Below are 22,120 nucleotides of genomic sequence, written 5' to 3' on the forward strand. Positions count from 1 at the left end.
CTCTGTTTTAGCTTTTTAATTTCCTGTGACCATGAGTAATGTTGGAAGGACTCTCAGGCAACATGCTGCCCGTGAACCGAGGGCCTGGGACCACCCTGCAAGAATCAGATGCAACACATGGATTCATACCAAAACTCCCCCGGGTTGGGGGTGTTATACCCAAGTGGTTGTAATTGGTCTTGGAGGGGAAAAAAAAACAAAACACAAGTGCAAAGCTAAGTCTGTGCTTGCTATGTTGTGAAATACAATCAGATGGGCACATTGATGTCTTTCAAAGCTTCATATAGTTTAAAGGAATTTTGGATCACCTAACCGACCTCATGTGTATTTTGGGACATTACCTTTCACCCCAAAGCCCCTGTATGAACCCAACGATAAATAGTCAAAAAAACATTTTGCTCAGCAGGAAGTTAAAATACAGTGCAACAAATCAAGGAAAGGGAAGGAAACCAAGGCACCAAAGCCTGAAATTGCTGTAACAGCCCCACTCTTACTTGCCCCCTTTCAGAAAAGAAAGCAAAAGCTGCTGGCTTGCAGCGCCTCCCAAGCCAATGTGTGGCTCTTCCTTGTGCAGCCCTTCACAGCTTCGAGTAAAGTGCTGAGAGAGATGGCTGGGATCTGATTAAGTGAGATATAGCCACTTCAACAGTCAAATTGCACTCCATGGAAACAACTCTTCCTTCTCTCAGTCCAGTGTGAGGGGAAATATTCTTAATCCTGAGTCCTGTTACCAGCACAGCTCTGAGACTGTGGCCATACTCTACCCACAAGGCATTTCAAGACAGGATTTCCTACATATCCATGAAGCATCCCTCCCTTGAAGGGAGGAAGGCTCCTTCCTGAAGCCTGTAAGCTGCAGTGGTGAGACATGGGTTCGGTTATAGTCACTGTCCTCCTGCAAAGCTATGAACATCATGAGGGCTTTGCAGGCAATCTCGTTCTCCCCATGGCCCGTGGAGGAAGGGGATGGACAGCAAGTTTCATAGCTAAACAGATATCAAGGCCAGAAGAGATCAGTAGAGACATATATACCCCAGCTGTGTGAATTCTTCCAGAAGATTATCTTTGAGAGAATTATCTACTCTCATCTTAAAGATCCTGAACTACAGCGAGTTTATCCTGTCCCAATATTGGGCTGTTGCCACAGGTAGGAATTTATGTTTTACTTCAGACTGCGCTAGTCTGACTTCATCCTCTAGCCATTGCACCTTGTTAGGCTGGGGAGTCCGGTTCCAGCCTTCACACTATCAAATATCTTTTCTATATCTAAGTTCCTACACACAGGAAGTTCCACTGGAGGTTTCCGTTACAGACTGGATGTTACTGGGGATGTTACTTCCCTGTATGACCTGAACACACATTTTCCCTAGCGTTAATGAGCAGGGACTAAAGGCAGGGACTGCTATCCTAGGAAACACACCATAGCATTAACAGTATTTTTTGCCCAGTTCCTCCCCTATAGTCTAGCCACAGACTTCTCCCGTTGTTTATAAAGGGCTGTTTCGGCTGGAGACTGGAAATCTCTGCTTCCGTTTTTTTAGATGTTTCATTCTGACCACAGGCTTTCAAGCAGACAGGACTGCGCTTCTGCATACCAGCCAGTCCCTTTGGCTCCTGTGTTGCACTTTTTGGAGCTCAGCAAAAGAAATAAAGGGATGTGCCAAGTCTCAGAAACAGAAGAACTATCATTTGGATGCTAAAGAATAAAATCCATGTATCTTAAAAAAAATAACAAAGAAAAAAACCCAAGGCCAAGCTGACAAGCCTAGAGCAGGCATTCTGCGCACGAGAAGAGACAGTCTGTCAAGAATAGAAGACATGGTGTCTTTTCCCTGCTGATTTCTGCGGTGACCAAAAGAAAAAGTGGCACTTTTACAACTGAATTTTCATGGCTTATTTTTACATTCTGCATCAGAGACTTAGTGAAGTTGCACAAAATTCTATCAAGTCATCTATTAACTATGGGTTCATATCTTTTTCTGAAAGTAAATGACCTAGACTGGCATCAACAAAATGTAGACAAGAATCATATTTATGCTGGTGTCTTACACAATAACTCCCTTGAGACTTTGTGCTTGTCTTATTTACTCCCTTCCTTGAATGCTGTACAAAGCTGCTTTCGCCCGTTTTTGGAGGTTTTTTTTTTTTTTTTTTGTAAGCACATAAAAGTTAATTTGTCATTCCTATACTAGGTGAGCAAGCAACAAAACCAGAGTAAAATATTTACCTATATACTTTTAATGCTGCCTTAATGACATTGCCTTGCACGCTGTCTGCCTGAGCAGCCCTGTGGCTTTTCTGCACGGCCATGCAATGCTGGAGTGACAATATATTGATGAATATGTCTAGCTGCCAAGTAGAAAAATAATAAGGCTCCTCAGCTGGTCTCAGCTGCTGTGATAACTGTTAATGAAAGAGGCAGTCTCCAAATCTCTTCTGGGTTTAGATGAATGTAATTACCAAAGCCAGCTAAAAACATTGGCTGGGGAGGAAGGTACATTGGTGAAATTTAGTTTTACTTCTATTGCTGGAGTTCTGACAAAGTTTTGAAAAATTACAAGCAAATTTACTTCCTTTTCTTTGTTCACACCAGACTGGAGCAACCTGGGGGTAGGTGGAGGCCTCAGAGGTTTGATAGGTCCGTGCAGCTGACATTTGGTGCTAACTTGGGTGACCTTTGGGGCAAATCCCAGAGGCAGCATTGCATCTATCAATTTGCAGGTCTCAACGGGGCTTCTAATTGCAGGTTTTTATGTTTCTCTCTCTTTTTATATATATATATATATATATATATATATATATATAAAAAAAACACACACTCACTATGTATTTATGTATACATACACTATTATATGTGTACATGTGTGTGTAGATCTATGTATCTATCCTCTTTTCATTGGTGTGTTCAGGTTAGGACACACTGTCTAAAATGTTATTGGTTTCCTGCTTCTCTTCTACTGTTTCTAGGCACAGCCTGCCAAGACGATGACAGTCACTTATTCCAGCAAAGTAGCAAATGCCACTTTCTTTGGATTTCACAGATTACTCCTAAAGTGGAAGGGCAGCATCTACAAATTGCTGTACAGAGAATTTATTGTTTTTGCTACTCTTTACACAGCGATAAGTGTATTATACAGGTACACTCTTTCCGATTCACATCTCCTTAAATGTTATATTGAAGTTCACGCTTCACAGCATTAGGCTGATGGATGACTGTTTGGGGGGGAGGTTACTACATAATTATGATCTTTTCCTTGGACCTTTTATAATGTCCTTTCATTTCCACATTTGCTTTAATATTCCAGAGAAAGCATGTAGGGTATAAATAAAATACTCTCTAACTACGATATTCAACTGATTCTGCTTTCAGCCCTGTGCTCGTGTTGGCTGACAGCTCTACTGCTGTTAGGCCAAGTGAAAACCCAGAGCTAGCCTACGTTATACAGCTTCTGCCATTCTGACTTGGCAATGCTGAGCTTGCCTTTCAGCTTGAAATGATAAGTATAGACCTTTCGTCCTACTTGCAGAACATGTCTTCAGTTGCTCAGTGGTAGTTTCGTAGAAAACTCTGAAAAGTAATAATTTGAGGGGCAGTTTATATAGTCTTTTCCCAGGAAAAGTGAAGCTTTGCTTAAAGTAAGGGCAACATGACAAACTTTATTTTTACAGACCTAAGCTTGCAAAGCTAAGGGCTCGGCCCTTTGGCCAAACATAACCACATGGAAAATAGAAGTGACCCGTATGTCACAAGTATATATGCAAGTATCTGTGTGTAACACGGCACCTGTGAGGGTCAAGTTAGAAGGAAAATTACCTCCTCTGCCAAGATGTAAATTAAACACCGATATGACAGAAGCAATGCATCAATTAGTATATTGAATGCTTTAATTGATGAAGTACACTGCACATAGGTATCAAAATCAATGATTCAGCTCTTACCTTGATCTGTAATTGGAGCTCAATGTTTTCATGTTATGTGGAACAAAGAGAAAATTAATTCAGTTTGTCGGTGATTAATCACTAACTTTCCAAAATGTTCAGCAGTTTAAACTCAGAAATAAGATTACAGTACTAATATGTAAAGAAATACAAATCCAAACTCTAGTTTTACGGAAATGTTAGGCAATTAAAGAATGTAGCAAATACACCATTGAAAGCATTCCATATGCCCTGCAGATTTTATTACACAATTGTAAGCAAAAGCACACCAAATACTTGTCATGTATAACTTTTAAATGAAATCAAAGAATAACTGTAATATACCTACAAATAAAATAATTGTTTGTGTTTAAGCTTCTTGTATTTCATTAGATATCTTTCTCCATGGGAAGAAGCTGCTGTGCTCCGCTCATTTTTTCTAACATCTGGTGAATATTTTCCTTGCTACAAAATAAATACAGTTGTTGAGTTTTTTCACCTTATGGATAAGACAAATTTCTTAGGAGTAAGAGTTAAAACTGCTGCAGCAATGTAGTGTTTTCAAATAACAGCAATACAGATTAGTAACCCTTGCAATTCAGGCAGACCTGAGCATTTTTATTAAGTAGCCCTCTGAAAAATGAGAGCAAGCTCTACTTGCGGGGTTATCACTTACTAACATTGCTGGTCTATATGAGATAGTATGCTAATCCCAAAGGTTTATTGATTCTAACTTGTAGTGCCAGTCCCATTAGTCATGAGGAAACTGCAAAGACCAGAAAATAATATTGTCTTCTCCTCCAGCTTATTACATGCTACAAGTGTTCATCACTTTACCTTTAACAATTCACTTGAAGACATTAGCCAAGGTTGCTCCTGATTGCACATATATGATTATTTATATTTGTTTGCACTCTGTAGCTAGTGCCAGAATATTATGAAAGGACACATGCATTTTATTTTTGCTGCAGATTTTTTCTTACAGGAAGCCAAAAACGGTTCTTTGAAAAATTATCAATTTACTGTGACAAATATGCTGAACAAATCCCTGTAACTTTTGTGCTTGGTAAGTACTGGTTACATGTGAAATTATTCTCCAACACTGCTTCTGTCCAGGCATCATGAATGACTGTGCATGGGAGCATTTCAGAGCTGAGGGGCGTAGGGGAGATTAGAGGCTCACAATAAAATCATCAGCCTCCATTAGATCTCCTTAAGGTCAAGTTGCTTTTGTCACATCAACACATATGCTCAAGTCCTTAATGCACTAATGAAAGAGTAAAGTTTTCATACATATACATGCATATACATATATATATAGCCCACTAACACTGATATATTGTACCTGATCTTTCAAAAAACTAAATCCATTCAACTTCTACTAGAGTAGCAGAAATCTGGACGTTCATATTAACATACCATGAAATGCTCAGCAGAAAAGGGCCATGAAATTGTAGTGTCTATTAAATAATAAACATTGACTGCATGCATCCTGTTTTTGGACATAACTTACTGCTTTTATTCTGCAAAACGTGGTGACTCGGTCATATGAATAACACTCCACAACCTAAATCAAAGTAAGCTAAACAAAAACTCTGAATAGGTGCTGTTGTTTTTTTTTTTCTTTAAACTCACAGGCTTCTATGTCACTTTGGTGGTGAATCGTTGGTGGAACCAGTTTGTGAACTTACCATGGCCAGACCGACTTATGTTCTTGATCTCTAGCTGTGTTCAGGGAAGAGACGAATATGGTCGCTTGATAAGAAGGACTCTAATGCGTTATGTGAATTTAACGTCTCTGCTCATCTTCCGCTCCGTGAGCACCGCCGTCTACAAAAGGTTTCCCACCATGGACCACGTGGTAGGAGCAGGTACAGTCAAGTTCTTGTTCCCAGCATTTCTTTCCTTCACAGGTGGGGGCGTGGGGAGGGGAGGGATCAGCCTCTTTTTTTCTTTCCTCTTCAGCCATGTGTGTCTGTCATACTAGTCCATGTCAAAGCTACCACATTTTTTGTCAGTGGCTTAAATGAAGCATGTTTAAATGGCCATTTATACTGCTCTTAAGGTCTTCATCTAGTGACACTGTAAAAGTCACAGTGAGTCTGAGACTCCTAGAGGGATCTGTTTTCAGACCACACGAAGGCCATAGGCCTGCCTGAACAGGCATATGGAGCAGGTACAATCAAAGCTTTCCAAAAGTTGAAAAATTATGTAGTTGCAGTGTAATACAATGCAGTTGCATTGCTGAGATGTTACTGCTTTGCCTCAATGTCTAGGATATGACTTTTTCTAGCCTGTTGGAGACTAGCCTCCATAGGCATTTCACAATTACAGCTTCATCTCAATTATCTGTGAGTAGATTGTGCATGTCATAGATTGGCTGTGATACACTAAAAAAAACCCCAACCTCCTAATTTTTTTTCTTTAAACTTACAACCTCACCATAAGTTCAGTTTTTTCAAGGATAAATATACTAAGTATTAAGCATGTCTTTATTTTCTGTTTGTTTTGATTACACAACAGTTGACTGTAATGATGGGGAAGAGAGCTTAATCTTGTAAGAATTTGTTTGTCTATGAAGGAGTGGCTGCTGAGTATTTAAATGAGAGGTGTGATGCTCTGCCTTTTTCTGGGGTGACTGGATCAGTCAGTGTCAGGGGTAGAACACCAGCACAGAGATTTAATCATCTGTTTCAAATAGGAAGAGTCATATGTTTTCACTGAAGGTCTTGCATTTCTTAAAATTATTGCCTGTATACAGTGTGTATATATACATACATCCACATATGTGTGAGAAGCTTTGGATATTAAAAAAAAAAAAAGAATCCACGCAGAATGCAGAATGCACTCTTCTTATTGACAGAAACTGTTCATGGTCTCCTCTTTTCCAAATACTGTTGGATTTTGAATTTCACTTCCTTGTGCTTTTCAACAAACTTGTTTACCTGAACCTGTGAGCGGTCAAGGAAGCTTCTGGCACTCTCCCCGGCAATCTGCTTCTAATACACACTGGAAAATTACAGCATTTCCAGCAGGCTAATCCAGCTCTGCCTCCCTATTGCTAAAGACAATCTGTTCCAAAAGAGACAAAATGTCACAGCATTGTACAAAAATTGAAGACTGGAAAACAAGATTTTTTTTGCACAGTGGAAAATATTCTATTACACACTGTATAGCTAAGTCTTGACAATATAGTCAGCTCTGTGGATTTTCATACATATTGTACCACAGATTTTTTTGTTGATGCGGCACTGAGCACTTGAGGACATATTGTGCTACTCTTACATACAGTGACTAATATAGTACTGTGCAATTATCCCATCCCTTATTCCCTATGGCATTATATAACAGACTGCATGGGGAGTGCAACATTTAATATGAATACGGGTGGCAGAATCCAATACTTAAAGAGCAGTCATCATTGAAGGAACGTATGCCAATTTTGCATATCAGACTCAGAATTGCCATGGTAAGAATATTTCTACACATTTTGCTTTTCAGCAAATGAACTGCTTAAATTCATAGATTTTAAATCAGAGAGCAGTATTATGGTAATCTAGTCTGACTCATCCATAACACAAGGCATAAAAGCTTATTCACAACACCCTTTAGAGAGTTGTAACTTCTGACTGAACTATAATATCTCTAGGAATATAACCAGCCCTGATTTAAAATTTAACAGAGTACAACGGAGAATACACGACATCCTAGGTGAATTGACGTTCACAATGGTGAATTCCCTGTTGAAAGGTGGAATTGTATTCTGAGTATGAACTTGTATAGAGTCATCTTCTCCTCATTGGGTTTTTTGATAGGTTTGGTAGTTCTTTCCTAATTAGATGAAAACACCATTTTCTCTCAATAGCTACCTATTAACAGAGTGCATAAGGGTTGGAATAAACTTAGTAGCTCAGCCTTCTTTAGCCTCTTCCTACAAGGTATCTTCTTCAGTTCTGGATCTTCCTTGCAACTCTCTTCTAAATTCTTTTTCATTTTTAGCGTTCTGTATGGAACTGGAGGCAGTAGATTCATGTTGATTCATGACATCATGATGCTGATGCATGACCTATGACGTGAGTGTCACATATGCAGCAATCCTAAGTTTGCAAATCCTGTTTGCTGAACGGTACGAAAGGAGAGCTAGATGCTCAAGAGCATGAGACACAAAAATCAACAACTGGGCAGAAAGTGGCCTAAACTAGCCGATAGGAAATGCTGAGGAGATACAAGAAGTGTGAGCCCCATACTTCTCAGTGACAAAAATACCTTCTGCTGGTTGGTATTCATAGTCCCAAACCCTCTGCTGGAGTGAGATAGCTAAATTAATCCTTTCTCACATAATACAGTGAAAGCAACAGAAAGCGAACCCCCTTTTTCATCTATTTGACCACCGTCAGAGAGCTCTGTGGAGAAGTGGGAGGCTGCTGATCAGCTCCTTCTTCCTCTAACCACCACCTTTGGGGTATTTGAAGCGGATGACCTGAACCAATCCTGTCTCAAACCATTTGATCTTGAAGGGAGACCTGAATATTCTTTGAACTCATGAGAGGTAGAAGAAGTGACTGTTTTCAATCAGGCTTGTGTTCTCATTAGAAAAAAAGTCAAGCTTGTTTAACAGGACCTGTTTTTCCATTAGATCACATTGACTGACTTGGTCTATATTATTGTACTTTAATTCTTTATTGATTGTAGTGCAAGTAAACTTCTCATACTTTTGCAAGGGTTCAATGCCCTATCATTCCCCAGATCATCCTTTTCAAGATCTTGGCACGCTATTTGACAAGTATTTTCAGTTTTCTGGAACTTCTCCAGTGTTCCAGCACTTGTCAAAAAAAACCAACATTCCTATTCAGAGAGTTACTCAGCTAGTTCTTTGAATACTCTTGAATAAAAATAATATGACCATATTCAGAAACCATTTAATTTTAAGAACTTAGGTTTAATATCCTGAAACTGATGAAATATAAAGTGTTTCTTTACCACTGCAATCACAACAAGTGGTTCTATACTGCATATTGCTTGTATTGCCGTAACCTTCACCAGCAGTCGCAGCAATCCAGAACTGCTTAATATTTTCTGTGGTAAGAATACTAGGCATTATTAATGTCCATCAAAGAGAATACTTAATTAATATAAACATGAACACCGTAACTTTACAAATAATGACAGCTTGAATTTTATTGTTAAAAGAATAATGTTTTGCTTAGTTTTTCTGAACAAAAAGATACCCAGCTTAAGTGGAGAGCTGGACTGACTCTTGGACCTTTGCTATTCTTCATGACCCTCTGGCTGTGTCCTTCTAGATAATGACTCCCCAGAGCTTCTCAATTGAATTGCATCCAATGTTTCCTCCAGACTATCAATTTTCTGATATTCTGGTGCCTCTGGTTCAGCATCATAGAAGCATCTTTTCCTGTCCTGCACTAAGAAGGTTGGCCAGCCGCAAATCAAAGGCAGCCTAAAAGGCTGACGTAGGAGTCATGACTAGCATGCCAAATTGTCCGGTTGCCTGATTATTTCTGTGTAGATGATTATACAAGCACAACCGCCCAGGGACCTTTTAAAAGTTATACCTTATTCTGTTCTTCAGTTCCAGAATGATTCAGGAGTACTGAATCTTGCTGCTGAACTTTCATTCTTTCACAGAACTTTTCTTCTTGCCCAACAGCAATAATTGCTTCATTTCGGTGGTTGCAGCACCTCACACGTCTTGTGCTGTATCATTGCAACTGTACAACAACAACATCATTTTCCTCACCAAAATAATATTTAAGAAGGTCACCTTGTTTAACAAATCTGTTCTTACATTATTCACCTTTTTATACAAAAATCAATGCTGCATGGACTTTTATATATATTTTTATATATATTTTATATATATATATCTTTCTGATGCTTCATGTATCATTAGCAACATTAAAAATAACAGGCCAACTGGAAAAACTTAGTTACTAGTTGGAGACTAGGAAAAAAGTTCATCTCTATTTTCAAGTCCCATGTTAAGTTTTCAGTGCTCAAACATAAATTTAATTAGATGAACCACTTGTTTTTATGTTGCTTTGCAACTAGCCACTGCCTGTCCTATTCCAGAGCCAATATTAACACAAGTAAAGAAGCCTTTACACCCACCCTGGCAGCTGACCCACACACCTGAGCAAAAATTAAGATTTCCCAAAGCTAAACATTGCACCAATCCCAGGAAATACATAATTTGGACAAAGGAAATCTGTGCAGTCCCTGTCGCAAATTTTCCCAGGCGGGTTTTCTCAGCAGCACGGGCAGAAGGAGGACAGCAGGGCAGAGCTGAGCTTCCTTGCCGGCAAAGCCCAAGGGGGCTGAGGTGTTGCTCCAAAACGCCAGCTGCTCCCACGCCACCCCGGGCACAGTGCAGCCCCGGCGGCTATGCTGCCAAGCGCGGCTCCGGCTCCCCTGCCAGCTCACCTTGCAATTACTTGCAGTAGAGGGAAGCAGGATTTTGCAAGGCTGGGGTAAGTCTTGCAGGAAATATAATGCCTTCCCAGCACCACGGCAAGGCAAATTGCCAGGCAGAGCGCAGCTTCAGCCTGCGGATCCAGAGCACGTGACCTGGCCCCATGTCCCGCTAGCAGTGGGGTTTCTGGGCGTGAGGCCTTTCCTGTCTCTTTGCACACCTTCGCAACCCCGAAGAAAACATGAAACACAATCTGGTGGAGAAGTATTTCACTGGCAGAAGGCACGCTTGCTACTGAGCTCTGTTTACCGAGCGCAGTCTTATCCTCTGCGGCCTGCTCACTACTTTGCGGCTTTACCAAAAGCTTATCAGACTCAAGAGGTCATGAGACTTCCCTTATAACATATACTGAGATATTGCAACCAGCCATCATTGCTGAAAGGCAAGTTTCTTGACTGATGTCATTCAGTTCCTTATTTTTCTGAAAGTAGAATATGAAACTAGAGAGCAGTCTGCACAATACTTAGCATTATATGCATCTTCAACATTTCAGCAGCCACACATGGGAACATAGTAATTTTAGATTGTTGCATATATACATGAAGAGGGATTTTGTGTGGATAGTTATTTCAAGAGGTTGTTTCAAGCAAGATCCATCCTGGAAGAAAACTCCAAAAAAGGAGGTTAATAGTTACAATTACAAATATTTTTCTGCATGGTTCTATGCAAACACCGCATAAACACATTCACATCTGCCTCAAACCAGGCAACTGCCTGGAAATTCACATTCCATCAACATTTATAGCATAAATCGCACTGACTGCACACAATAAACCAACTTTTTTTTTTTTGTAAATAGGTTTTATGACAAGATATGAAAGAAAAATATTTGATGATCTTAAGTCTCCCCATCTTAAATACTGGGTTCCGTTTGTCTGGTTTGGAAATTTGGCATCAAAGGCACGAAAAGAGGGTAGAATTCGAGATAGTGTAGATCTGCAGACACTGCTGAACGTAAGTAAAAAAGTAAATACACAGAAAACTAATCTTAGATTGCTATGCAGTAGCTTTTCACTTACACAGTTTGATTTAGTACACACAATTCTCCAGTCTCATCTAAATGTTCTTACTCAATGTTTATGCCACTTTTCTCTGTGTACCAGTTTACATGAATGAAAATATAGCAGCAATTCACTGGAATTATATTTATATAACTGAGAAGATATTGACTGAAAAAACAAATTGGGGAGCAAAAATATATTCTAGGGTATACCTATACCGTTGCCAGAGAAGGGAAAATAATCTACCTAAATAATTCATTAAGTGGTCAAACATCCTTTTTATGATATAATATATCCTTTTTAATATATCACTAGACTGTAAATACCTTTGAGAAAATGAAACAAAGGATAATTTGTGAAATACATATTATGCTAAACATTCTAAGTCCATAAATTAAGTGAATATTCAAACATGCCAATGGGCTGCTGCATATAACTGTGTTATCAATTTATACTACACTTTCTCTTTTTCCTCTCCTTTTACATGTATAAAAATGAATTGTAACAAAATGCGTGCTGTTTAGAATTGAACATGATACTATTTTGTTTTGTTGGGTTTTGCTGTTTTTTTTCTTTTTAGGAGATGAATAAGTACCGGTCTTGGTGTAGTCTTTTGTTTGGTTATGACTGGGTTGGAATTCCACTGGTCTATACACAGGTACTGAGATGTTGCTGTTTGAAACCAGACCTCCGAAAAATGGGAGATTAGTGCAAAGCATCTGCTGCCTTGACTAGAGTGTCCGAGCTGTTGAGCACTCATTGACTCACACTGGATTTAGTCCATAGGACAGATGCCTGGCTAAATATTTAAGTCATATTTAATGCAAAGATGTTTGGAGGCTTTACATAATTTGGGAGAGGGGGAAGCACTGAAATATTTCTATGTTTCCTGGGTCCACTTGCTGGCCATAATTACTTCATGGAGCCTCTTTATTTGTAATGGCTCTCTACACATTTGTGAATAACACTGTGAAAGTCATTCAGAGGCCTTTAGGTATGTGATGCCTTATGCATAAGACTGTATTATTGCATGATTTCAATTAAGTTTTGTTCTTTGCAGGTTGTTACTCTTGCAGTCTATACTTTTTTCTTTGCCTGCCTGATAGGGCGTCAATTTTTGGATACTGACCAAGGGTATCAGGGACATGACTTAGATCTTTACATTCCAATCTTCACACTGTTACAGTTCTTCTTCTACGCAGGATGGCTCAAGGTAAACTAGTTTTCTGGAAAGGTAATGGGGGAACTCTCCCTAGGTGAGTTGGTGAAGGTGTCAGAGCTGAAGTCAAGGTATCAGATTTATGGCACACTATAAAGTCACTGAAGAGTAATGGAGTTACACCAAAGCTGAATTCAGCCCAAAGTGTCCTGTGGTCGATCTTCAAGAAAAACTTTGAAAAACATCCAATATATTTTTTAATTCCATCCAACAGATCTTAGAGTAAGAAATGATCAGGAACCTGAAAGAGCCCATTTTATTAGGAATAGTGCACTGACAGCTCCCCAAGGAAGTGTTACTTCAGCAAAATCCAGTCCCAGGACTTGGACTATAAATTGACAGATGAAAGATTAAAAAAGCTCTTTCTCCCACTCTGCAGTGTGATGGGAAAATGCTGTTGCAGACCTGGTGTGAACTGAAAGGGACTGAACCACAGTCTCTTCTTATGATCAAAGGCAGCCTTTAGTATCTGCTGTTAACCTAATCAGATGCAGGCAATTAAAGGTCTCCAATTTCAGAGGGCTATCAAACCGTGACAGCTAATATTGGTTACAATGCTACTGCATTAAAAAGTTCATTAAAAAGAAGAGTTATAGAAGGAACTGGATGCTACCCATCAGCCCACTGATGGCTGGTCAGTTAGCATATCGTCATCAGTCCGATAGTTATGTAATTAAGCCATACACTTCATATCGATTCTCTCCTCCTCAATGAGTATCAAAGTAGACTAATTGACCAAAAGGTTTCAAATAAAAAGCAAATATGTACATTAGGGCCTCTGTGCATTAGGATTTCCTTTTGGATTTAATAATCAGGGCTGAGAACTTAGAGCTAACTTTTGCATTAGGATACAAATTGCACAGAATTGGCCAGTTTTAAAGCCAAATACTGGCAGCCCTCTTCCCACAGCCAACTGAAAATGGCAGAGTAAAAAAGGCAGCGTCCCAAATTGGCAGCTGGCAGGAGCAGTAACCTGCCTACTCTGCAGAGGCCTGCAGGTGGGCTTCTCTTACCCTCTGTCCTAAGGGGTGCAATCTGGGGGTAAAGAAACAATTTGCAGCATAGGGTGCAATCAAGAAAAGAGATGGCGAAAGAGAGACTCGCAGGCCACTGCTCCTGCAAAGCCCATTGATGGGAAGAGCTTCGTGCATGGACAGCTCACGGGATAATGTCTTCTGTTTGTAAAACACCCCTCCAGTTTTGATTCATTTGTGTCATCAGCTGAATGATGTTTTACATTTTATAGCTGGTGAGATACTTATGGGCCTTAAAAATCATGTATTTTTAAAGGAACAGCTTTTTTAAGGTAAGTTGTAAAAAATGTATTTGCATCTGTGGACCCTTGTCTTCTGAGTCGGGAAATATCAATGAAGATTAGTCAAACCCCACAGTATGGATCTTTTTTTGCTGCTGCTTTTTTGTTTGTTTTCAAAGATGTTGACTCACTCAGTGTACACGTGCTTCTTGTGCCTGTCTCTCGTTGTGCCCATTAGACACATCAGTGTACATGCAGCTGCAGCATAGATTTTCTTTCTTTAAAGCTGCAAATGCTTACACCATCGTTTATGCGAGGCTTTGTCTCTAGGGAACGTCTCTTAAGGTTTTACTAGCGGGTTACAAAACCATAAACAGTTTTGGGCTCAGTCTTCCTGCCTTTGCTCCACCTGTGGCGCACAAACAGTGAGGTTGTTCCTCTTGACCACCCCGAGGGGAACACTTTCCCCTTCACGTACACCCCAGGCTGTGGGTAGCGCCATTTCCAGTTAGGTTCAAGATTTCCAGCCCACTCCTGATGACGTCAGGAGTAAGTTGTCATTATAACGGAAAAATCTTGTGCATAAAAAAAAAAAAAGAAAGAAAGGGAGGAGGAGCAGTTTAAAAAAGCAGGTTTAAAATCGGCAGTGCTCCCTCAGAGCAGCGGGTTGCCTGCACCCGTGGTGCTGGAGAATCCTGGCTATTTCTGTCGTGAAGGTTAAAGCCTTTTTCCTGCTGGGTGTATCAGACCTTGGCTGCTGGACTGTAAAAACGGCCAAGAACTATTGACTTCCAGGAACATAGCAGTTCCCCAGAAATTATGGCTAAACTGAGCTCATTCCTTGGCCTCAGGCCTGATTTGTTACACATACAACAGAGGGGCAAAGTTTCCCATCACGTGAGACATGTCTAAAACCCCATTTTCATTTCTGTAATAGACAGGCCATCCACGGGCTCAGCTGTCGTGACAGGTTTTGCAGTGCATTTTTGTGGGGTGATTCCCCAGTTTGCACCAAACTGATCTGGTGTTTTCCCTGCAGAGCCCCTGTGCAATTTGCTTTTGGGCTTATTGCTATTCCAGCAGTTACGTAACTATATCTGAAATATAATGCCACGGGGCAGAACGACGAGTGTGAGCACAGATGTCCTCTGGCTCCTTTGCAGTCCCCCGTCCTTATCTGGGGTTTTTATAGCGTTGGTCTTTTCAGCAGCTGGTTTGTCATCTTCCACCACCAGCCTGGGAGGTGCTAGCATAGGTCAGTCAGCAAGTAACTACCTAATGGTACAAGCTAGAGGAACTTAAACATGAGGCACATGCGAAAAAATAGCCACGGGGTGACCGCCTTACTATTACAGGTTGTTTTAGATCACAGCAGTCCCTAGAGAGGTCCATGAGGGGCCTGCTCAAAATTTTAGCAGAGACCATTGCTTTGCCCACAGCCGTGTCAGCCCTGGCAGTTGGCCACTGCCACCGTCCATGGTCCCGGGGATCCCGGCAGGATCTGGGGGGCTCAGCAACAATGTGCTCAGCTCCCACGCTGGGGCTGAAAAAGAGAAACAGAAGGAAAAGAGCATGGGGAGGAGGGAAGGCTATTTAAAATCTCAGTGTACTGAGGAACTGAGAAATAGAGAAGCACTCTGAATTTCCTAAATTTTTTTTTTTTTTTGCATTTTCCCATTTTGTATCTTCCCCCCCCCAGCAGCTGTGGTCTTTTTCCCCACAACATATGTGGCGTCCGGGGCCGAGCCAGCCAGACAAACTGTATTCTTTCCAGAAAAATTCAGTTTTGTTTTGCTCAGAAATATTAACTGAACAGGCTGGCAGAGTACTGTAGCGCATAATGCAATAACAGAGCCCTTAGCTGCTATACCATCAATTTAAATCAGCCCAAGCTAACAGTAATGAGAGGTAATGACTGTCATGTGGGACAGCTACAGCAGCCTGGCCGTTCCTCAATTCCTAGCAGCCGGCTAGTGCCAACGATCCTGACTGACAGCACCAACGAGGCGTCGAGGTACAAACCTGCAAGGGAAGCAAACGGGTCCTCTACCAGGCTGGCAGAAACGTCATGCTGGAGCTCAGGCAGTGATCGCAAGTGACAGCGGGGAGAAGGAAATCAGATCGTATTTGCTCTAAGGAGGCAGCAGCCCTGTGGTTGCACGCCTGCCTCTGTTCACCGTCTCCTTTTCCTCCTAGGTCGCTGAGCAACTTATTAACCCGTTTGGAGAAGATGATGATGATTTTGAAACTAATTGGTGCATCGATAGAAATTTACAGGTTGCTGTTGTTATTTCTACTTCCAGCTTTACCATATTGTATATTATAATTTAATTTAATACTAGTTCTTGTATTGAGGCACAAAATAATGTCGTCAAGGGTCATGGAAACAGAATCTTTCCCTGAAGGAATACCTATGGTTGTGATCCCCATATTTCTGTTTTTACATGCTAATTCATCATGGATTTGGTATTTGATATTTCTTGTTGCCTGATAAAAGATGCAAACAGCTGACCCCACACTATAAACTCAGTTTATGCCTGGAAAAATAAGTAATGTAGGTCAATCCTGCAAAATCCCAAAGCCATCTATTCCCTTATAGATGAAAACATATTTTGGCAACTATTGTATATTAATCTTTCTGAAAAAATAAAGATGAAGATACAGAAGACACCGAACAGGGCCCTGAACCAATAAACACGGCTCATACCATGACTTGTGCTGTGATACTGCCCTCAGCATTGCCTGTGGCCAGCACAGGAAGCAGTTTCCTCCCCCAGTGGCAGGAGCTGCGAGATGCAGATATCTTTGCAACATGGAAAACTCCAGTTGCAATAAAATTTATGCTTTCGTGGGAATAGGAGGGTTTGGGGGGACTATATTTTAATACTGTGTCTCTTCGCAATGCTCAGGCTAGCACGCGCAGCTTACTGAAAAGAGTTTCCAGAAAAAACATTGGCCCAGGCAGTACAAAGCAGATTATTTTGTACACTCCGCTATATTGAAAGTGACATGATTTATACCAAAAAAATCTAAGGTCTCACTTCTGGCGGTGGACGAGATGCACATGAACTTACCAAGGCTGGAGAAAGATATTTACTGGAACGACTCCTCTGCCCGGCCGCCCTACACCAAAGCAGCTGCCGATTACTGCATTCCCTCGTTCCTCGGGTCGACTATCGAAATGGGGTGAGTAGCACGAAAGGGCCGTAATGCCCTCAGACACAGCACTGCAGGCACTTCCTGTGACTCTGTCCACTGGAGCGAACCTGCCGCCAGCCGTGGCAGCTGGGTCCGGCCCCGACACGGGGGGAGCCCCCGATGGCCAGCCCCACGGCGGCAGCTCTTCTTTGGGCAGCCACCTCAGGAATTGCACTTTGTAATAAATTATCTTAAAAATCCACTTCCGCTGGAGGAGAGGGTTGAAGTGGCCAAGGGTCAGGGATGTGAGCGGGGAAAGTAGGGATGGGATTTGATGTTATTCGGGAAGGAGAGGACAGACTGATGTTGACGGGATGATGTCTTCAGCAGTCCATGTGCTCATATGTGTTGTGCACCTCTATCTTAAATGGTCTAATTAATAAATAGAGTATGCTGGTGGGGCTTGTTGATAATCTCTGAGTACAAAATGCTACGTGAACACAGTGACTGACTTTTCTTAATAATTTTCAATTTACTACAGTCTCTCCACATCCCCTACCCAATTAGCACAAGCGCTTTTCCTCTGCTTGTTCAATCAGCAGATGCTTCCTTCTGTCTTGCTGGCTAAAATCGATTGAGATTGTTGTGAAGGTAAACAAGACATGATCTTACACGTTGTATGATTTTTCATTGACTAATAATCTAGGCGTGGAAGTTGGAGTGGTCAGATTTTTTGAAAAGAGAAGAAGAGGAGTTGTTTGCAGAGATCATTACAAGAGCCGTTATTATAAACACTACGAGGATATAGCATTGCCCAGTGTTGTCAGGATCTATATTAGAAAACAGTGATAGGCCAGTCAGCTTATAAACTGTTGAGTTTAAACACTTGTGACATGCTGCAATATAAAACAGATCGGTAAGTGTAAATAACAAATACTAGAGCATGTAGACATCTCTATCTGAAAATCTTTTTAAAAATCTTCATAGCAGCCTTTCTGTAGCTTTAAAAATTATCTTGAGGTGTCTTCCATTTTTCCAGAATTTTCCAGTCTTTATCCAAGTAAAGCATGCTTAATTTTTTGCTTCAGTTGGCTTTGAAAAGGAAGTCAGTGTTTTCTCATTTATTCCTCCTAGTTTTGCATTTTTGCCATGCATTATAACAAAAAGAACAATGCTTTTATACCAGTTCCTTTTATCACACAGAGCCTTTTCAGAAACTTTTCTATTTTGGAAAAATTATAAAACAGCTGACAGAAAAGCAGAGAAGAAAAACCCATAGATATGCTGACTTTTTTTAAATCAAGTATTTTCTCCTCATAACTCTTTCTCCACTCATCTTTAAAAAAGAACTAGGTAGTTCTTATGTGAACTTCAAAACCAAGGTCTAAAGACTCATCCAAGTCTGAAGCAAGTATAGATAATGTGAGACAAAAATCCATACCCTTCTCTTTCTGGTCCAGCATGTTCATAAATGTTGGGTGAAATTCCTCTGTCCCTCTGGGTTAACATTACCTCCCTGTGCTCATCACCTCAGACCTAGCCTAAACCCCTTTGAAACCCTTGTCCTTAGGACCGATACCTGGGGCAGTTTGCCTGGTCCTCTGGGCTGCGTTGTCAGTAATGTATGCTGAATCACCTGGCAGATGAAGCAGTAGTCATCCTCGTTATCCACCCAGACTGGGCAGGAAAAGAGTAGCAATTACAGGTGGGACTTTGAAATGCATCATCATGCCTTAGAAGCAAATGAGATGTGAGCACCTGGGTTGTTCCAACGTGTTTTGAAACCCTCCCTCTCTGTTTCCAGGAGCAGATTTTTATTATTGGCATTTTTGCCCAAAGAACTCTGCTGACAAAGTATCTACAGCCTTGGACAAGGATGTCCCCTTCCCCTCACCCTAATGGCGAACCTAACCATGTGGGGTTGTCATAGTGCTGCAGCCACTCAGCACAGTAGCTTAGCACAGCTGCCCTGGCTCCTAACACAAATACGAAATGGGGCCAGGGGCCCACTTTGATACTTTCACAACCTGGTCCTCAGGCAAAGAGACACCTGAATGCTGAGAGCTTTCCAGGCGATCCAGCAGTCGCAGAGGAACAGGCACTCTTGCCAGGTGTCCTCACCCATTTTTCATCCCTTCCATGCCCTTCCTCAGGGACACATTAGGGCTTTGGTTCTTAAATATGCTCTGTTATTGCTGCCTTCCTACCAAGACATACATATTTGCATATATACTGCATCCTTCCTGTACGTAAGTGACACCTACTACCTGACTTTATTTGGCAGGCTGGCTGATACAGAGTTCCTCTATGGGGAAGAGTGGCCATGGGAAGAGGAGAAACACAGAAGACAACATTCGGTGCTGAGAAGAGTTAAGAGATTTCTCAGCGTCCATGAGAGTCCTTCATCTCCTGCTCACCGGCGCTACAATCGGCAGACAAGTGAGAATTCAGTGTTTTTCCCAGCAGATGAAAAGGGGCACATCAGACATTTGCAAGAAATGCACACAAGAGGGAGACATTCTACCTCCAGCTTCAAGAAGAAACATGAAGGACCTGACAGAAGTAATAGACTTCATTGCAGCAGAGATTTAGGACCTATAACAGAAACCTCTAGGAATGACGCACAGTTTAGCGACAGCGACAGCTCATCCAAGACAAACAAGTCGGTTCCCAAGGTTATCGTTTCTGAAGCTGAGGAGAAGGCACCTGATATGCTGGGCAAACCAAATCTGCAAACCGACTGCACTACAAGTGTGCCAGAAAAAGACAAGCTGCAAGGGAATCTAACTGAGACAGATGTGACTCTTCTGGATCTTCCACTTGTCCCTCCAGAAATGTCTACATATCGCCCTAACTCTGAGACACATCAGTCACTTCCTAGTGTGATAGGGGAGCCCAAACATGAAACGCACAGTAGTAGTATAGCAGGTTTCATAACAGATCATGAGAGAAGCCCTCAGCGATGGAGTTTACCAAGTTTCCACAGTCATAGTACAATGTTAAATGCCAACTCTGCACCTCCTTTAGCAGATTCTGGGACAACGTCCCAACAAAGGACCTTAAGTGATGGAAAAGATGTTGCTACTGCTGCTGCTCCAGATACATTGGAAATGCATCACTTATTGGAACGCCTGGATACTAAAGAAACAGCTATAGTAGAATTTTCTAATGAGAAAAGTGAAAGAAACCTTTGACTGTGCTTCCTCTGAGTCTGGCTGAACTTCCTGTCTTTTCTTGAAAGTGGTTCTCGCACAGAGAGAAAATACAGAATGGCAGACACAATGCTCAGACAAGTCCTGAGCAAATCCAACAGAGGATTTGGGCACCTGAATATGAAGCATTACGGTGACTTGCTTTAAGGCACCTGGTTGCTGGCTTGAAATCTCTGACCCTGTGGGGAGCACTTTTATGGGGAGAACTGGGAGCCTCAGGAGTGGATGCAAACCAGCCAGCACGTGCAGCAGTGAGCTGCGTAGGCTTACCTATAGGAAACAGGGGGGTTATCAAAAAAGCAGAGGTGGCTCTATGCGCTTTGGATTCAGCCGGAACACAGGCACCACCGGCCATTCCGTCAGACTAAGGTTCATAACATTCTTTTATAGGATCCACCAACACTTTTGGTTTCTAGTCAAGTGGCTAGAGGGGAGGTGTGGACTCAATTCCCTCCTCAGCCTGGAGAGATTTAGCATCCTCATCCCTCACCATCCCAGGGAACACCCTGAAAATCAGGCTCCTCACTCGTGTGAGGTGAGAGTCTGCTCCACGCCTGCTGAAGCTATGCCACTACACAGTGAAAACAAACAAACAAAAAATAAGGATTAAATATTTAGCTTCACTAGGAAAAATGGAGGACACAAAACTGCTGATGACCTGGGCACAGGAGCCAGCGTAAGGTCCCTGCTCCTTGGAGTGTGTATGTGGTTTACCCCATGGCTGTTTACAGTAAATTGGCATTCCCATGTGGCCTCCCTGGTGATGATGGTGCCATGGCGCTCTCCCAAGAGGTGGGAGAAGTGAGGAGAACCTGAGCCAAGGGCTCTGCTCTCGTGGGTGGGTGTTACACCAGGGCTTTTCAGCTGGCAGCCCACAGGCTACAGTCATCCCACAGGGGACAGCCAAATGGGCTGCTGACTGCTAACAGAAATTGCTCTCCACTTCCTTCCCTCACTCCCTGTTCCCACACTGTCCAGACATCCCACACACATTAATGCAAACCTGAGACAGCAGTAGGTGGCTCCCGCTGCTCCTAGGGTGCCAAGCCACCTCCCAGTAGCAGCTGACCTTTCAGCTGCCACTCCTGCAAGAAGTCCCAAAGCAGACCCCAAAAGCAGCAGTGGCTCTTTGTTTTTAGCTCTCCCCTACGTATACATGCACACAGTCAAGAGAGACATGCCACCACTCCCCCATGAGTGAGTATCCAGCTGGACACTCTCCCTCTGGGCAGGCAATGGTGTCTGCAGTCATGGGGACAGGGACCAGCCAACGTGGGCTGCAGCTTGCACACATGAGGCAGGATAGCTCAGGGCGGGGAGGAGCAGGGAGAGAGGGAGATGTAGAAAATGATGGTGGCTGCAACAGCTGGCAAGAGTTGTGTAGATTGCACAGGCAGCAGCTCTACACAGCTCTCCTGCACAGATGACTGCACTTCAGACAACAAACCTCTGCCAGAGCAACTGGTAGCACCAGTGGCTACCTGGAGTTTTCCAGACACTCCTGAAGCTGAGAAGGGACTAAGGACCTGCCTGCTCCTGTGCCTCTTGCCAGCAGCTTAGGTGAGGAGGCCTTGAAGTAGGCTATCATATAAAGCAACACTCTCTCTCATCTGGGTAGGCTTTGAAAAAAAGCAACTAGCCTCCCCACTTCCACCTCTTCCTGCTTTGTTTCCATCTGGGAACCTGCTCCTGTTGGTGTGCATTAGGCATGGTGTAAGCAGTGCCACCATGTCAAATCCTTTAAGGATGCTAGACAAAAGAAGACAAAAGAACTTATATTTCTGGATCCTCATTGGTTCAGGGAGCAGAGGACACTTAGCCCAGGGAAGAGCTGTTCAAACTCATATTTAGAGAGTTTTCGGTACATGGAGAAGCCAAACGCAGGTT

General features: G+C 42.1%; 1 protein-coding gene across 1 annotated transcript; it reads left to right on the plus strand.

The window, feature by feature from the left end:
* The first annotated feature begins 2,985 nt into the window (after positions 1-2,985).
* Positions 2,986-20,215, plus strand: BEST3 (bestrophin 3). Its single transcript, XM_026061777.1, has 9 exons — positions 2,986-3,137; positions 4,890-4,984; positions 5,556-5,789; positions 11,208-11,362; positions 11,990-12,067; positions 12,470-12,622; positions 16,080-16,160; positions 16,918-17,069; positions 19,306-20,215. Exons 1-9 carry the CDS (start codon positions 2,986-2,988, stop codon positions 20,213-20,215), a joined length of 2,010 nt encoding a protein of 669 aa, XP_025917562.1.
* The last annotated feature ends 1,905 nt before the right edge of the window (positions 20,216-22,120 follow it).

This window comes from Apteryx rowi, unplaced genomic scaffold, assembly GCF_003343035.1.
Source record: "Apteryx rowi isolate R43461 unplaced genomic scaffold, aptRow1 scaffold_185, whole genome shotgun sequence".
Taxonomy (NCBI): Eukaryota; Metazoa; Chordata; class Aves; order Apterygiformes; family Apterygidae; genus Apteryx; species Apteryx rowi.

Bases quoted from the DNA above. Each gene is read 5' to 3' on its own strand.
- BEST3 (XM_026061777.1), top strand. From the start codon at position 2,986: ATGACAGTCACTTATTCCAGCAAAGTAGCAAATGCCACTTTCTTTGGA. The intron at 3,138-4,889 runs GTACACTCTTTC...TTTTTGCTGCAG, and splicing joins GCGATAAGTGTATTATACAG to ATTTTTTCTTACAGGAAGCC. The intron at 16,161-16,917 runs GTTGCTGTTGTT...AAAAAATCTAAG, and splicing joins GCATCGATAGAAATTTACAG to GTCTCACTTCTGGCGGTGGA.